The sequence below is a fragment of the Embiotoca jacksoni genome, unplaced genomic scaffold (genome assembly GCF_022577435.1).
Source record: "Embiotoca jacksoni isolate LCO1_2020_lvr unplaced genomic scaffold, fEmbJac1.0.p SCAF_8, whole genome shotgun sequence".
In the NCBI taxonomy this organism is placed as follows: domain Eukaryota; kingdom Metazoa; phylum Chordata; class Actinopteri; family Embiotocidae; genus Embiotoca; species Embiotoca jacksoni.
The window spans coordinates 16,460,268-16,477,265 of NW_027185436.1; the positions used below are offsets into that span (position 1 = coordinate 16,460,268).

A 16,998-nucleotide genomic window follows, 5' to 3' on the forward strand; every position below is an offset into this window, starting at 1 on the left:
TTGAAAGACTAGATGGTACAAAATGTCCTCTTTCAATGTATCTATTTGTAGATTTTGTTTGGCTTTAAGTGCAGTTTGATGAGGCCTAAGCAATTTAGGGAAACCTGCAAAATTAATAACAAATAAGAAAAACGTATGGGTCAACCTTTAAACTACTCTTTTTTTTCAGGGTCATGATATTAAAATACAAATTAGGTTAAAACAACAATTAACATGTTCTCTTGTCTAAGCTGGTCAACTGCAACAATCTTCTCAAATTACAGGATGTTAATAACGAAAGGCGCCTCAGTCAACTGCATTTTACTCATTAAACATTAATATTAAGAAACCATTCAGGTCTTGATCTGGCAGACAGGCCACCAGCAATACGTTGTTACAGAGACTATATTGAACCGGAGTGTTTGACTGAGCTGCTGAGCTCTGTTTCATTCAAATATTTTGGTATAAACATGACGCTAACACTGTCCTCATTCTCTCAAATAAAACTGATGTTTATTAACTGATTTTATTTAATCTCGTTTTAAAAAAAAACAATCGGTTTCTATAAATGCATGAATTTGCGCAGAAGAATTGAATAATCAAGTGCGCGTCCTCCAGTTCTCTGCAGTTGGTCTGATGATATGTGCAAAATAGGTCTGCATCATGACAATACACTCAAAGGAGCAGCGTGAACTCGTTAAACACCTTATAAGATAACTCGAGACTTTATCTGACTCGCTCCCCGAGTTGATAGTTACACTAACATCTTGACAAGGACCAATCCACGACGCTCACAAACCCTATCTTCTCATTGGCTGAGGATGGTCTTTGCAGTCAGGTGGAGTCGCACGTTCTGGTGGGTGGCGTTCGGAGCTCCCCGAGGATAAAAATCCCGGTGCGCTCTCGCTGCAGCAAGTATCTCACTGCTACATTGGGACCGATCTCGTGAAGATATGGCAAACAGTGACAGGCACAACACCGCAGTTGCGCACGTCTACAAGGGAACATTTGTCCACTCGACCCAGCAAACAGCCCTCCAGATCCTGGAAGATGCGCTCCTGGGAGTGGACACGGAGGGAAAGGTTTGTCAGACTTTAAAATATCTAAATCAGATTTTGCTATACATTCGAAATATTTTTTAAAAAAACCTTTATTTATTGTGGCTCGGAAAAGCCGGTCTATTCATTTGCTTGTTATCTGTAATTTAAAATGTATCAAGCTGATTGTATCTCCTCTTAAATCTTGCGCAAAAAGGCTAAATGTGCCCCGTTTGGAGTAAAAGACGCCCGCGTTTTCCAAACTTATATAACAGGCTACCTTAATTGTCTCCCCCGGTGAGCTGTTGCTGAGCAACTTTGACAATTTGGCCCCCACTAATCCCTCAGACACACAACCCTTAATGACATTCTCAAGTAGCCTCTTCAAGTAGGTCAATAGGCTCATAACAGGTGAGACTTAAATTCATACAACCAACCTACAAAAAGAAAAACTAAACTAAATCTCCAATGCCCTGTAAAGATAATGGACATCAGCAGACATTATGGAAATATGGCTGGTTATAAATGAGATGGATCTAGTAGATGGTTGTGCAATAAACACCGGAGATGTTGCTCCAGGGCTGTTGATGTAACTCTTTGCCGATTTCTATTCTGCAATCAGATTGCTTTCATTGCCAAAGGCGAGGAGTTGGAAAAACTGACTCAAACCTTTGGGTTCACTCCATCTGAAGTGACTCAACTTGCACAACAGTAAGTACATTATGAATGAGTGAGTGAATAGGCTATGAATATTTTTTAACAGTAGTTAAAGGGCTTGATATGGAATAATTTCAAAAGGTCAGAGAGTAACGCTGTTCAGTGATTTTGAGCCACATAAATACATAAAAGACATTAAAGTGTATCATTGAATTGTAAGAAGGTCATAAAAACCTGAACTCCCATGGTTTGCTACTCTGCAGTGAGTTCTTCATGCCAGGAATGATAGACACACACATCCACGCCTCCCAGTACAGCTACGCTGGAACAGCCCTGGACATGCCTTTATTGGAGTGGCTCAATACCTACACCTTTCCTGTGGAATCACTCTTTAAGGACTTGGAGTTTGCCCGCAAGGTCTACAATCATATAGTGGTGAGTTTCCTTGCATCATGAAGTTAGTGGCAGTCAATATTTGTGCAGTTACTTTGCACTAGACACAGGTTGTGCTTAGTGAATTTAAAGACACTTTAAAGTACAGTATGATTGTTTATAATGTTGTCAATAGCATTGCAAAACAGGAAAATGCTGCATTGTCACTCTGTTGTGACAACGCCTGAATTAAGAAGGGTGTGATCACTTCTGTAGTTTAACAGCGTATAGGACAGAGAAGGAAAATATTTGAATGTGTTTTTAATCCTGTAATATGATCCTGGTGCTTTACAGAAAAGGACCCTGAGAAACGGAACAACCACTGCATGTTACTTTGCTACCATACATACAGACGCTTCTCTGCTGTTGGGCGAGATTGCAAGTAAGATGTCCCACACTGAAACACTCAGACACACACATTGACCTAAATCATTATTTTTAAGCACTGGCCCTATTCAGTGTTTTCAATCTGTAACATGGAGGTAGACTGGTAGGTGAGAAGCTGAAGTGTGTCCTTTTGTGACATTAGTACATGTTTCAAGGTGCTGGTCGTAGTAATTTAAAATCCAGACCGTAGTTTAAAATCATCATCAGAGCAGCAGATATTTGTAGCTGAAAAATGAGCTCCTAATAAGTGCAAAGACTACTGTTCAAAAAAAGTGAATACAAATTAAGAAAATAATATTTTAAATTTGATTTCATAGCTACGTTAGACATTCAAAGTGATGTACTGCATAAAAAGGCTAACCATAAGATATTCAATTCTGCCTTGTTTGACATATTCAAGCCAAACAATCACAGAGCTTTGTGTTTTCTTTCAAAAAAAATGGTTGCTCCACTCAACCGAGATGTTTTCTAAACTGTATAAAAACAAATAGTTCCTTCACCTTTATGCCTTGTCCTCATCATGGTCTTTTAATAGGTAACACTCAACACACGCTCACATAAATGTGTAATTATACAACCAAACTTCCCCTTGAACAATAACTTTGGTTTTACATTATCATTTTGTGTGATCAGGATTGCTGAACTCTAGACTTTGTCCTGTTCTGAGAAGTTTTTTTTTTTTTTTTTTTTTTGTCTTCAGCTGTTTTACGTAACCATCTGTGGATGTGCGAATATGCACTTTCAGCATATGTGTATTTAAAATTGATTTCTTTCTGCATGAGTTGAATTACTTTATTCTGGCACCGTATTTTTGTGTGGAGCAAGTAAATTTCTTCCTTTCACGACAACATTGCATTGTCAAGTGACATCAAATGTACTTGGCAACAAGTCAAAGCACCTGTGTGGATGTTTAGCACATCCATGTCCAAGGGTAAAAAAAAAAAGTGCTGTGGCTAATGATAATGACAAAAAAAACAAAACATTGTTTGGGTTCTGTCACATAATCATCTCAGCCTGATTGTTCAAAAATGTGTGTTTACGCAAGCATTTCCATTTGTTACAAGCAATCCATCTTTGCTGTGGATTCAGCGGCAGGAATTTCTTTTTTTTACCCCTTAATGCTATAACCGTCTTGTTCCTCCTCGTCACTAAACTGCACTACAAACAGTATGTTTGCTATGTCTTTGTCTGTGTGCACATTGATACAAGATGACTGTAATTAGGGCTCGTGTGAGCTGCGGGTGACACTATATAGACTGCTTATTGGGTGTGAATATCACAACTGGTGTAAAACTGCTCATTCAGAATGAAGTAAAAATGACTTACCTTTTATTTTACTGAAAGAGAAATCTGTATGGAATACTCAATCACAGCTTCGATGTCAATGGAAACATATCTCAAAATATGACATATAATGTTATGTATTATTTATTTTTCTTGCAGATAAATTTGGACAGCGTGCCTTGGTGGGCAAGGTGTGTATGGACAGGAACAAGTTTGTGGAACATTACAAAGAGAGCATTCAGGAGTCCCAAGATGAAACCTGTCGGTGGGTATTGACTGTTCAAGACAGTATATAGCAGTGTTTGGGAGACTATTTATACACGGTATATATAGTGAAATGATACTGAAAACAAAAGTGTGTCAAACGAAAAACCAGACGTAAGGTTTAATTGTGCCCTTAAAAAACATGTAAGATTAACAATAGTTTCTTCAACGCTGGGGATTTTATTTGAGTGAAAACAGGCAGACTGGAAACGTTTTCAGTGTGGAGAAATTCCCTGGCAGCAACTTTAGTTGCACTGAAATTATTTGTGTCCCTCCAACCTACCCAGTGTTTATTGTTTGTTGTCTGTCTATGCTGCTCTTCTCTGTCTCTGCTCTCCCTTCAACCTAACTGGTCCGGGCAAAAGGTTGCCCACCTCTGAGCCTGGTTCTGTCTGAGGTTTTCTTCCTGTTAAAGGGGAGTTTTTCCTCCCCACTGTCACTCATGTGGGAATTTTTGAATTGTTGGCTTCCTCTATGTAATGTTGTAAGGACTTTTGTTGTGATTTTGCGCTATGTAAATAAAATTGAATTTGATTTAAAGTTTCAGTTGTTGAAAAGATGTTGGGGCATTTTCAAATCTGTAAACGTGACTATTCTAAATTAATTATCAACATTTGTCATGTTTCCTCAAGGTTCATTAAAGAGCTCTTGAACAAAAAGGTAAGATTTTATAATACAATAAACAGAAGAATTCAAATATATAAGAAAAAGCTGTGTTTGGTCTGCATTTATTATTTATTTAGAAGTATTTTTGATTGTGTGTTTCTGTCTGTCTGCTTTGTTTTTCGGGGTTTTATTGGTGCTGTGGGGCAGTACCCACTAGTGAAGCCAGTGGTGACTCCCCGCTTCGCTCCATCCTGCACAGGAGCGTTGCTTGGACAACTGGGAGCAATTGCTAAGAATAATAACCTGCACATTCAGGTTAGTTCACTGTGGCAGCCAAACTGTGTTGTGTCTACAGGAGACTGTCTCCATAGAGACCATTGCACTTGTGTTTTGTTTTTTAACAATTAAACAAAAATGGAAATGCAAGAACTGCAGAACCATAAATGGCTTTATTCAGAAACTGCATCGGCTCTCTGGCTCTATCTAAATACAACAGCTTTTGTCAAAGATTCTTTCAAAGTAACAATTCAGTGTCTGACATACTGTGTATGTTCTATAATTCCAGAGTCATATTAGTGAAAACGTGGAGGAAGTGAAACTTGTAAAGGAGCTGTTTCCTGAATCGGAGTCTTACACAGACGTCTATCACAAATACAACCTGCTCACTGACAAGGTGAGGACACACTCACATCCCTGCCTGCAAGCAGTCAGACGTTTATGTACAGAAATATGAAAGGCAAATATAAATGATGATAGCAGTTGGTGTCACTCATGATGGAGTTTATTCACAGACAGTGATGGCCCATGGCTGCCACCTCAGTGATAAAGAGTTGGATCTGTTCAGACAGACAGGAGCCTCTTTGTCCCACTGTCCCAATTCCAACTTTTCGTAAGTCTTTGATAGTTTCTCAGAACTTAAAGTGACCAAAAGCCATTAAACAAAGTCCATGAAGATTTGCATAGGCAAGGCAAGTTTATTTATATAGCACATTTCAACAACAAGGCAATTCGAAGTGCTTCACATAAAACCATTAAAACTATAAAAACATCAGGCAAAGGAAAAGCAAATTTAACCCTTGTGTTGTCCTTGGGTCAAAATGACCCGCAGGTGCTTCAACCAAGTTCTATTTTATTTTCATATTTTTTGGGATCATTGGTGACAAGGAGGATGTGAGGGTTTCTTTAAAGAATGATGACCAATGATCCCAAAAAATATAAAAATATAGAAATAAAAGGTTGAACACAGCTGCGGGTCATTTTGACCCAAGGACAACACGAGGGTTAAAAACAATTAAGAACATTGATCGAAACATTAAAAACAGTCATTAAAACATTAAACAAGCTAAAAATAGAATAAAAGTTGCAGTGCAGTTTAAGAAATAAAATACAGTAATAAAATGCAGAAATGCAGGAAATTGATCAACATCCTTGAATCTGGTTCAATTGAAGGCAGCAGCAAACAGAAAAGTCTTCAATCTTGATTTGAAGCAGCTGAGAGTCTCAGCAGACCTGCAGCTGTCTGGGAGTTTCTTCCAGATATGTGGAGCAGAAAAACTGAATGCTGCTTCTCCATGTTTAGTTCTGACTCTGGGAACAGAAAGTAGACTCGTCCCAGACGACCTGAGGGGTCGGGATGGTTCATAAGGTCGCAGCAGATCACAAATGTATTTTGTCCCTAAACCATTCAGTGCTTTATAAACCAACAGCAGGATTTTAAAGTCAATTCTTTGTTGGACCGGAAGCCAGTGTAAAGACCTCAGAACTGGAGTGATGTGATCCACTTTCCTGGTCTTAGTGAGGACTCGAGCTGCAGCGTTCTGATTGACTTTTTACAGAGACCTGTAAACACACCGTTACAATAGTTGAGTCTCCTGAAGATGAATGCATGGACAAGTTTTTCCAAATCCTATTGAGACATAAGTCCTCTAATCCTTGATATATTCTTCAGGTGGACTGTGCTGACAGGTCATCATTGTAAATGAGAATTGGTTCTCAATTGATTTTACCTGGTTAAATAAAGGTCATATATAGGTGATCGTAGGCTGATTTTATAATTGTCTTGATATGGCTGTTCAGATTGAGGTCTGAATCCATAACTACACCTAGATTTATGGCTTGGTTTGTGGTTTTTAACATCAGTGATTGAAGCTGAGCGCTGACTTTCAATTGTTCTTCCTTGGCCCCAAAAACAATCGCATAGTACAGATATATATTATAAAATCAATACAGTATCACATGCTATTATAAATGTCTGATTTCAAAGATATGCAACATACAGTATATTTGAATGATCTATGTACTGATATTAGGTTGTATCAGCATAAAAAGTGTTTTGATGTTGGACCAGAAAAAGACAAAAAATACCAATAAATAATCCTAAATTTATTTATTTATTTTTTGGCAGAAAAACAATAAACTGTATGGTCATTTTTACAGTTGTGTCATTGTATTTGTCTTCTTTCTCTCTCTCTTTCTCTCTCTCTCTCTCTCTCTCTCTCTATCCACACAGATTGTGCAGTGGAATATTAAATGTTCGCAATGTCCTGGAGCACAAAGTGAAGTTGGGGCTCGGAACAGGTGGGAGCAGTATGTTTTTAATGTTGCCAGACCACGTTTGACACATTTTTTACGTTGTAATGAACAACTACAAATTATTTTTGAGGATTTGGCTTTGTTTTGGAAACTCCATGCCCCATACATGCAAGGATACAAGCCTGCTGGTGCAGTGAGATTAGCACGAAAACAGGGTTATCTGGTTTTGCAGCATGTTTTAGTCGTTTTAGCGAGAGCAGTCAGCTGAGAGCTTGAGCAAGATTTTATAAGTCTTTTGATTTCATTCCATAGAAATCTCAACATTTGAAATGGTTGTTTTTGATATCCACTATACATGGTTGTGAATGCTTGTACTCATGATTGAATGCATGTTTGTTCTTTATTTAACCCATCCGGTTTGTTTTTGTGGTGCTGTGTCAGATGTGGCTGGGGGCTACTCAGCCTCTATGCTCGATGCTGTGAGGAAAACTCTGGACGCATCCAAAGTCTTGACCATTCAGGACCCAGAGCACGGCACGCTCACCTTTGAAGAGGTGTTCAGACTGGCCACGCTGGGAGGCAGCCAAGGTAAGACACAGAAACCAGCTGTCACTCAAACATCAAGCCTTCTGTATCTCCACCAGCAGTCCTTTTTATTACTGAAGTCTTTTTTGACAACTCTAAGTCAGTCTGTATCAGTGTTGCAGCAGAAATGCCTGATTCAATACGCAAACCGTGAAACATTTTTGATGATGACTGATCGCAATTTTACAGGAGTGGGGAGAATACAACAGTTTCTTTTATGATGTGTTTTGTCCGTAGCCTTGTCCCTGGATGACCGAACTGGGAACTTTAAAGTGGGCAAAGACTTTGACGCCCTGAGGGTAAATGTAGCTGCTCCTGGTGGACCCATCGACTTGATCCAAAATGATGAACCAAAGGTTGGTCATATTTGGAGACAAATTAATAAAAGCGAAAACTCCAATTTAAGTGTAACACTAATTTGTCATGACTTGAATTTCAGATTCTTTTGGAAAAGTTCTTGAATTTGGGTGAGTATCAGTTTCCATGTTGTTTTAGTCCAAACACTCTAATGTGCCATTCGCCATTTACTTTATTTGTGTCTCATATACCTCTTTGACAGGTGATGATCGTAACATTGTTGAGGTGTTTGTCGCTGGGAGGAAGGTGGTACCATTCACAGAGTAAACTGTTAGGACCCTCCACGTACCTCCAGCTTTCTCATAGCATAAAACACATGAACATCTGAAAGATACAAAATATGCAGCACAAGAGTAAACAGCTGAAAATGCCCGGTGGCTGCTTGAACACGGTTACTGCACAACTTCAGACAAATAGTAGGAAAAAAGTAGGAAATTGATTTTCACCATAAACATTTTGCACACCGAGGACATTGGTGGAAGAAGTTGTCAGATCTTTTACTCAAGTAAATGTAGCAATACCACTATGACAAAAGAGACTTACAAGTAAACGTTTTGCATTCAAAGTCTTGCTGAAGTAAAAGTATACAAGGAATATGCACTGTCAGCAAAATGTGCTTAAAGTATCAAAAGAAAACTCATATTTATCATATAGAACTGATTGGCCTCGTTGACATTTACATGTGAGCACCATTATATTGTCGTCATGGTAGAGCTAAGTTTAACATACTGTACTGTTGAGGAGTCTAATCCTTGTGTAACAACTGTTTGTATATTTCGTATTTATATTTCAAAGCTGTGAAAGAAAAGTAGTGGAGTAGAAAGAATGAAATTCTTACCTCTCAAATGGAGTCAAGTGGAAGGATAAAGTAGCAGAAAATCAAAATACTTAAATAAAGTACAAGTATCTCTAAATAGTACTTTAGTACAGTACTTGAGTAAATGTTCTTAGTGACATTCCACCACTGCCAGAGGACAGACAGGAGGGTGGAGTTCAATGATTGAGGTCAGCTGACTTTTATTTCAGTCTTTACCTTACAGTAAATCTTCAAGTGATTGCTGGGCTTTAAAACAGGGAATAAGTAACTTATTAGGTACTGTGAACTTTGCCCTTTTTTCATTTAGTTGTTGCCAGTAGTTAATCAGTTGCTTACACCAGCATTTACTCTAGTTTTTGTTCATGTACACAGAATTTGTTTCTATTTACGTAAACTTTTTTTTTTTTTAACAAATAAAGAAACATGCTGATGTTGGTAGCTATTCTAGTGTGTTAAATGCTACATGTTTTTCATTCTGTGTCGATAAATGTGACTATTGTCCATTAAGTTAATTTACATATTAACGTAGCACTTGGTTGTGGTGACGTAAAGCTGCTCAGTGTAGCTGCAGTGCCTGACACCATTATATCTGCAGTGGCTTGAAGATCCCATTTTCATTCTTGTGTAGCTAGAACAGGCTTCGTGATCCAAAGACCGGAACTGACTTGAGTTCTATTCATGACACATTCAGTTTTTCACTGCACTCCATCCTAATGCAGCCATTCAACCGTTTGAAATGACCAAGGCACATGATTATATCATAGTATAGAGCAGTCTGGACTGCAGGTTTTCTTTGTCTGATTTACCGTAACATTCACATCCTGGTTTGACGTCAGTGCCTTATTCTGAGAAGCAGTTTGTTATATTGATGTAAACATCACTTACAATTTCAATGATTTTATTTATGAAATGTTTGATTTCAGGGACAATCATATTTATGCTACTATTTAAATGAATCTTTCCTTGTCAGGGAATGAAGGAAAATTATACTGACTCATTGCTGAATATACGTTTTGCCTTGATACATGCCTTAATGTTTAGAACAAATTTACTTTTTTATTGAAAACATTTAAATGTTAATAATTTGCTCTATGTAGCCTTTCATTTATGACATCATGGGAGATTGAAATAAAGAATACCACCATTTCTTTTTGCATTTTCTTAATGTCATTTCACTCGCATCTGCAGTTATTTATCAGCTTCTGATTAAAGACAGTAAGGATGTAGGTTGACCCTGCCAACTCACTATCAGATAGATTTACAGCCCCTGTAGTTTCGACAGTCTTCACCATCTGGGACAGACAACTCAGATGACAGAATAGAGACATGAAGAAAACCATTGTCGTCTCCTACTGACAGCAAGGCCTCTGCTTCACTTTAAATAGACCATGACAGCCTGTGCATCCTGAGGAGAAGAGGTGACACTAACACAGCCACTGTTTTTATAAAAATATATTAAAAAAAAATATATTTCTTAACTTCATTCTAGTGACGCCCAGCCATGGAGATGACTTTGGTGTTACCACTTTATTGGGAATTGAGTACAATCAGGCAATCCAAATAATTTAATTGAATAGTCTTATAGTCAAATATTATCTTTAACAAACCTCACTGGTTAGAAGTATTGTGACAACATAGTGTCATTAAAATAGTTTACCAGCCAATTTATGACAAAAATCTTCTCAAAATATTACCTGAAGTAATATTTGTTTGTTTTCTGGTTTGCAAATTGAATGAGAATGATTCAATGATGGATTTTATTTTTTTGTCATTTCTAATTTTGGAATCTATTTTTTTATCATGCACATATAGTGTACCATGTCACACAGGGGATATGTGACGTTTTGGTGTTTTTGCAGGGCCATTAAATGGGACTTGTAATGGATTTAAGTCATTTACTTCTCAGACTCTGGTTTTTACTGTATTCATTTCAGTGCTGTATTTGTAGGTATTATGAGATGAAACAAGAAAAGAACATCTGTGTTCAAATATATGTGAACTCATTAATAACACCCATCTCTTATTTGGAAAATGGGAAAGTAGACATTTAACACACAACAATTCAGTATGTAATTGTGTATTATTCACCCTGGTAACCAAGTATGTTATTTTTTGTTTTTGTATTTGAAATATAACATGAAACAAAAACTCTCAGCATGGCTCCAAACCAGCAAATGTAGAAGTGAGGTGAGACAATATTTATTTCTCATTTAATTTAAGCACATTTTAAGAACCTCTGTTTTTTTTCCGTTTTGAATGTTATCTTTCATTTTGAATTCCTAATTCTGTGTCTGTAAGAAAAAACTATTTAGCCAGTAAAGTGCCTGCAGATCATAAAAATAACCTGTTGATTGTATATGAACGTTTTTGATACTGCTTATCGGTCTTGAACATAGCTTGAATTTAGTAAAAGGAGATATTTTCCCGAACCATAGTCTTTCAGCTAGTCATTACACTGTGAACCGCTGTTGCAGTAATGAAACAGTCAATATTTATAGGCTGGTAGGTTTTAGGACTGAGACCAATGATGAGGTTAAAGGCTGCCCTTTAGGGTGCGATTTATTCGCAATAGGTCGCGCAGCCTGCGAGGAAGTATTCCTGAAAGACAAAACTCAGGGGGAACAACCCGCTTCTAAAGTCAGGAAGTGCTGCTGAAGATAAGCTAGAACCAGACCCGTGCTCACAGACTGATTGTACTACACGTTCACTTTTACTTTACACAACTCCTTCTTTTTTTTTTTGAACATACCACACAACTTCCAGCACTATTAGATCTGGCAGGTAGGTGTTAACGCGAGAGAAATCCTCTTTCTGTCGGCTATAATAAACAAAACCTTCTCCTCTCGCTATCAGTCAATATTAAGTTGAGTTCATTAGATATTGGAACAACAGTATCGGTGTTGCAGCAGTTTATTTGTGAGGGTCACCAAATATTTTATCTCACTCTAACACAAAAGTAATTTAGTAGAAATCCAAAAATACATATTAATTGCGTATATTTGAACACTGCTTTTATGAGAGAGGCAGATTGTGATTATGTGAACTCCTTTATTCTCCCTTCTCCTTGACAAGTGTGAAAGACGTCTACAGTATAGTTGTTGTTTTTTAAGACCGCATACAAAATACAAAATATATATAATCGTGTTTAAACAACGAAATGTTTACTTTTGACCCCATGTTACGTTTTGACTACCGGTGACAATGTCAACCAAGTAGTTAGGGTAACTTTTTTTTTTTTGTAACTTTATTTTCAGAAACCCTGAGAGATAACATTAATGATTAATTTGCAAGATAGGTGCAAACTGTAGAGGAAAATCTGAATCATATTTCTTTCTATCAAAAATATAATTTTTCTCTTTCTGTCCTGTTGATAATCTCTTCATTGCCACACAGGTTCAGCATCCACTTCACCCCCTGAATCCTGCTGAAGTCCAGCCATGCCTCTGTTTCGGGCCCGGGGTAGACGTGGTAGGGTGAGGGCCCAGCCCAGACAGAGGCGGGTGAGGAATACGGAGTGGATGGGGAGCCGTTGGAAGACAGATCAGGGTAGCTCTGTCCTTTCGCTGACACGGCTGTGTCTGCTGAGCCTCGCTAACAACATGAAGGAAGTGTGGGTGAAAGACTATGCTGACAACTACATGGATTGTTATACATTCAGACACATCATGGGGCCTTTCAACTTACTGCGTGAGTTTGTGAGGGCTCAGTTAACAGAAAATTTACAGAATCATTTCTTAAAAAGTCCCCCGGCTGCTCCCTCTTTGCTTCCTCTGATTGTGGCAGCAGCATAAAGGTGTTATCATCAATAGTTTGCTCCACCTGTCTTACTGGTAAATCGAAGGAGAGTGAGACAGAGGTAGAATATGGGATGTTAGATGTTTTTCTTAAACTCCTTCTGTGTTTTATAGAATGACTAATCACTTCTAATCCTGTTACAATATTTGGCCATATGTTTCTACATCTAATCTTTTACTCTACCTGTAGCGGGCGATCTCGTCGAGGAGCTGACGTGGCTGCTGTGCACCAGGAAGCAGATGTGCCGGGCGGCCCTCCACCTTTTGCTGGTTCCTCAGCTCCGAGGTCTGTCTCTGGAAAGGTGTCCTGGTTTGGTCACCTCGTCCCTCTGTGGCCACATCGCTGCACGTTGCCAGGTTAGATAGAAACCAGCACTTCAATGCCTGTCTTCTACTGTTCTATTTAAATATCAGATTTCTCTTTTATATATTTGTCCATTAATAAATGAGGTTGCAGTTAATAGTTGAGAGTCAGCTGCAACAGATGCTGAATCACTGTGTCTTATACAAAGAGAAATTCTCGGGACATTTTCCAGACTTTCAGCAGTATCCTGTTTTGCAAAATCCACATCTTAGATCCATCTGAGCTTAGAAGTCAAACCCTTCTTCTCCTTTTTACCCAAATCCTCCACTTTTGGTATAGCTAATTACTTTATAAAGAGGCAGATTCTTATTTGGATTTATGTCATCAGCGTATTTCCTTAAAACTGGATATTTTCCTTCCTATCTTAAAGTCTATGTATGGCTACATTTTCAGGACTATTTTTTTGTTTTTTTCTAAAATCAACATTCTTGTTACAGTAGGCTCTATAGACTACAAAATCACAGATCCCAAAACAAAAAGTAAGATAGGTTGCTGCTACATTATTTAAAGATGTGATGAAAATTGTGAAAACTGTTCTGTTCACCTTTATATGTTGTGTGCAGCATGTCTGTGATTTTCCTCCTTTGTGTCTCAGGGTCTGTGGAGTCTGGATCTGTCTGGAGCGCAGCAGCTACCTTCAAAGGTCCTCTCTGAAACCCTCCATAGTTTACCCGCTCTGCGCTCCCTCTCCCTGGCCGGCATGCCTTGTGACAGATGTGTAATTGGTGCAGTTGCGCACTGCTGCCGTTTGCTGCGACATTTAGATGTATCCCGCTGCCTTTTACTTTCCCCAGCTGCACTGCTTCCTCTTGGAGGTGGAGCTTTCTGCTCATCCTCTGGCAGTACCTGTAGCTCATCTTTTCACTGTACCTCTGCATCTCAATCTTCTGCTTCCTCCTCTGTCTCTTCTCCAGCCCGGTCTCCTCTTCCCCTCAGCAGCCTACTGGCTCTGGATATTGGGTTTGGAGAACAGGAGGGAGATATTGTGGCGGCAGCAGCCTACCTCCTCCTGTCCCTGCCCTACCTGGAAAGATTAGCCATAGAGGGCCTCCCACAGGCCTGTTGTCTCATCGACCACAAAGAGTTCAGCCAGGCAGATGAATTCACCATCAGGGAAGGAGCTCCCAGGCTGGAGGAGGTGTGGAGGGAGAGGAGGCACAAGCAGGGCAGTGATAAAGGACATGAAGATGAAGAGAAGGAGGGGATATTCCAGGAGGGGTATGGTAGTGAGTCTGAGGAAGATGCAAGTAGAGACGAAGGGCCGTCTTGCTCTCAGACCCAAGCAGAGGAAGAACAAAACGTTTTGCCACAGTCTGACCTGATCCTGCAGCTGAGGGATGTCAAGCGCGTAACTTGTGATTCTCTGCATAGTTTAGGCCGTTTATGTCCAGGCATCCTCTCCATATCTCTGAACGTTGATAATTCTGAAGATACCAGAGAAAGAAGCCAGGGATCTCTGTTAGCTGAAGGCCTTCAGACCTGGTCAGGACAGTTGATGAGCCTCTCAGTACACTTTCCTGGCCCTCTAGTGGATCTACTTCCTGCCTTGCAAGTTGCAGGCTCCTCCCTGGTGTCACTCAGCTTGGAGGGTATCAAAACCAGCCCCCACACCCCCCTAATGGAGGTGTTCAGAGCCTGTCCTGGACTCAGAGAGCTACTCATCTCTGCTGAGCCTCCTGCCATGCCACAGGAAGAGGAAGTTGCAGTTCAGCAGGATGATCAAGCTCTTCCACGGCTACCTCACCTCTGCTCTCTGACTCTCAAGTAAGGCTAATGTTAAGTTACACTATGCAACAGGTACTACTGATCTTTGTTTGGGTTTCCACATCACCGACCTTCTGTGGATTTACTGTTTGTTCCTGTTACATACTGCACATGTAACCTTGTGTTTGACAAAGCTATAATGTGCTTTACAACAGAACTAATTACATTTTTTACAGACCTGATGCAAATAAAATAAAAATAGAAGCAATCTGGAATTAAGCATCTACCCTTCTGAGGTTTCTTAAATATAAACAAGCCTGACAGACACGGTGTGCACATAACCCTGACCCTTGACCTTGCTGCAGAGGTTGGGACAAAGTGTTTTTAGTACTAGAAATATGGGAATCTGACAAATATAAATACAAAATCTGTTCATAAGAGTGAGCAGAATCGGATGTAAGTGAGGAAGACGAGCCGACAGGTTTTCTTCTTCAATCAGACTCATAATTTCTGCAACATAACACATAAAGCAGCAACTGACCATGTCACGTTTGATTGTGGATCTTGTATTCACGATCAAAGTCAAAATAATTGTAATAATAGTGAGTGTACTATTTGACTTTTCTTCTTTTAAAGCCCCCCCGACTCATGGCTTTAACAAAAGAACAACCAGATGTTGTTACCATAGCGACTCAGGTCTATAAAAGACTGCACGGTTCCACCAATTTGAAACTTGACATTACACAAACATAGCCTATTTTTACACTTTACCACAACAACCAATGTAAACATGCTTTAGTTGTATCTCTTAGGCTGCATCTATATCTTAGGTAACAGAATGACAGTATTTCAATCAATCTATTTGTGGTTAGCTTCAGATATTTCGTTTGCGTGACACACTGCTTCCAGCTGTAAACTCACTTGGAATGTTTGAAAGCTTTTAACAGATCAGTGGCATGATATTTTGATTGAAACTACCGTGGCTGCCAGTCAAAGTAATCCTCTTTATTCTCTCTGTGTCTCCTAAATATGTAAAGTTTCTCCTATGAACACATGCAAATGAAGCCTGTCATGTCCTGGATATCCCTGAAGAGGATGATCAAGTGCCTCCTGATTGGTTCACCTTTACTGGAGAAGCTGTCACTGGTCTCCCTGCCGTGCCCTCTGAACTGCGTTCTACACGATGTGCTGCACATGTACAAGGTGTACTTGGACTCGCCTCGTTTTGCAGATTCCACAGGCTTACCTGCCGTGCCACTCGGGCAGGTACAGCATGTTGACCTGCTGCGAACAGATGTGGACATGACAACTGTGAAAAGTCTGATGCAGCACTGCAAGAGACTCACGTTTGTTGATGTGAGTTACTGCTGGCAAATCAGCCAGCTTGAGTGGTTGCACTGCAAGACGTTCAGTAAAGTCCAAGTTGTCTGGGTCTAATGAAGCGATGGGCAGCATCTTATACAGGACCCCCTGTTAGAAGTTGATGGGCAGTGCTTTAAATTAGTCAAATAAAAAAAACAATGCATTTTTTACAGTGTCAGTTGCATTAGTATCACTCCATGATATTTTGTTTACTTTTGTAACGCAAACATACATTGATCTGTGTGATTGGTTTTGCACAGAATGTAGTATGTCTTTAATACTTGTTTTATATCAAAACATCAGACTTTTTACAATAGCGCCTGTGATACCCTGCAATCCCTATCATCTGTACTGTTTTAAATCTTTTGACTATCATATTTTTCTAAGGTAAATACAAAAGCAACATGTAAATTATTTGTAAGAAACCCAATGTTATGAATTATGTCATTATTACAACTTCCACATCACAGCAAATTCACATAAGAAATTGTAAGTGAATACATCTGTAACTCATTGTTGCTTTTTTGTTTTGATTTCAAAATGGATGAATTTGAAATGAATGGATCAGAAAGTACCCAATTGATATCTTATTAAGTGATGTATGTGTAATTTACCACAAAAAAAGTTGATTTTCTACCTGTCAGTGTTCTTCTGTTCAAGTGGAACCAGTAGGAAGGAGGATCAAAGAAGATGAAATCATATCAAAATTGAGGCTGACGCATACCAGACTGAATGAAACAGCAATCTCAAATTTGCATGATTACTAGTGTATAGTATTGTCAAAGCATATTATATTGTTTATAATGTCATTATAATATAATATACAGGATTTAAGAG

General features: G+C 39.0%; 2 protein-coding genes across 3 annotated transcripts; both read left to right on the forward strand.

Annotated features, from left to right (window-relative positions):
* The first annotated feature begins 875 nt into the window (after positions 1 to 875).
* gda (guanine deaminase) lies at positions 876 to 10,073 on the forward strand. The gene is made up of 14 exons (XM_069139072.1): positions 876 to 1,061; positions 1,639 to 1,727; positions 1,937 to 2,108; positions 2,400 to 2,487; positions 3,936 to 4,041; positions 4,673 to 4,700; positions 4,854 to 4,961; positions 5,212 to 5,319; positions 5,438 to 5,535; positions 7,156 to 7,223; positions 7,620 to 7,766; positions 8,001 to 8,119; positions 8,203 to 8,230; positions 8,323 to 10,073. Exons 1-14 carry the CDS (start codon positions 933 to 935, stop codon positions 8,385 to 8,387), a joined length of 1,353 nt encoding a protein of 450 aa, XP_068995173.1. The 5' UTR covers positions 876 to 932; the 3' UTR covers positions 8,388 to 10,073.
* Positions 10,074 to 11,599: 1,526 nt separating this feature from the next.
* Positions 11,600 to 16,735, forward strand: LOC138216004 (uncharacterized). 2 transcript variants are annotated; one of them, XM_069178562.1, is made up of 5 exons: positions 11,600 to 11,718; positions 12,331 to 12,624; positions 12,922 to 13,088; positions 13,691 to 14,859; positions 15,837 to 16,735. In XM_069178562.1, the coding sequence occupies exons 2-5, from the start codon at positions 12,375 to 12,377 to the stop codon at positions 16,234 to 16,236; spliced, it is 1,986 nt and encodes a 661-aa protein (XP_069034663.1). In that variant the 5' UTR covers positions 11,600 to 11,718; positions 12,331 to 12,374; the 3' UTR covers positions 16,237 to 16,735. The 2 variants fall into 2 exon arrangements, with proteins under 2 accessions (XP_069034663.1, XP_069034664.1); XM_069178563.1 differs by lacking the exon at positions 11,600 to 11,718 and having other exon boundaries at positions 12,359 to 12,437.
* The last annotated feature ends 263 nt before the right edge of the window (positions 16,736 to 16,998 follow it).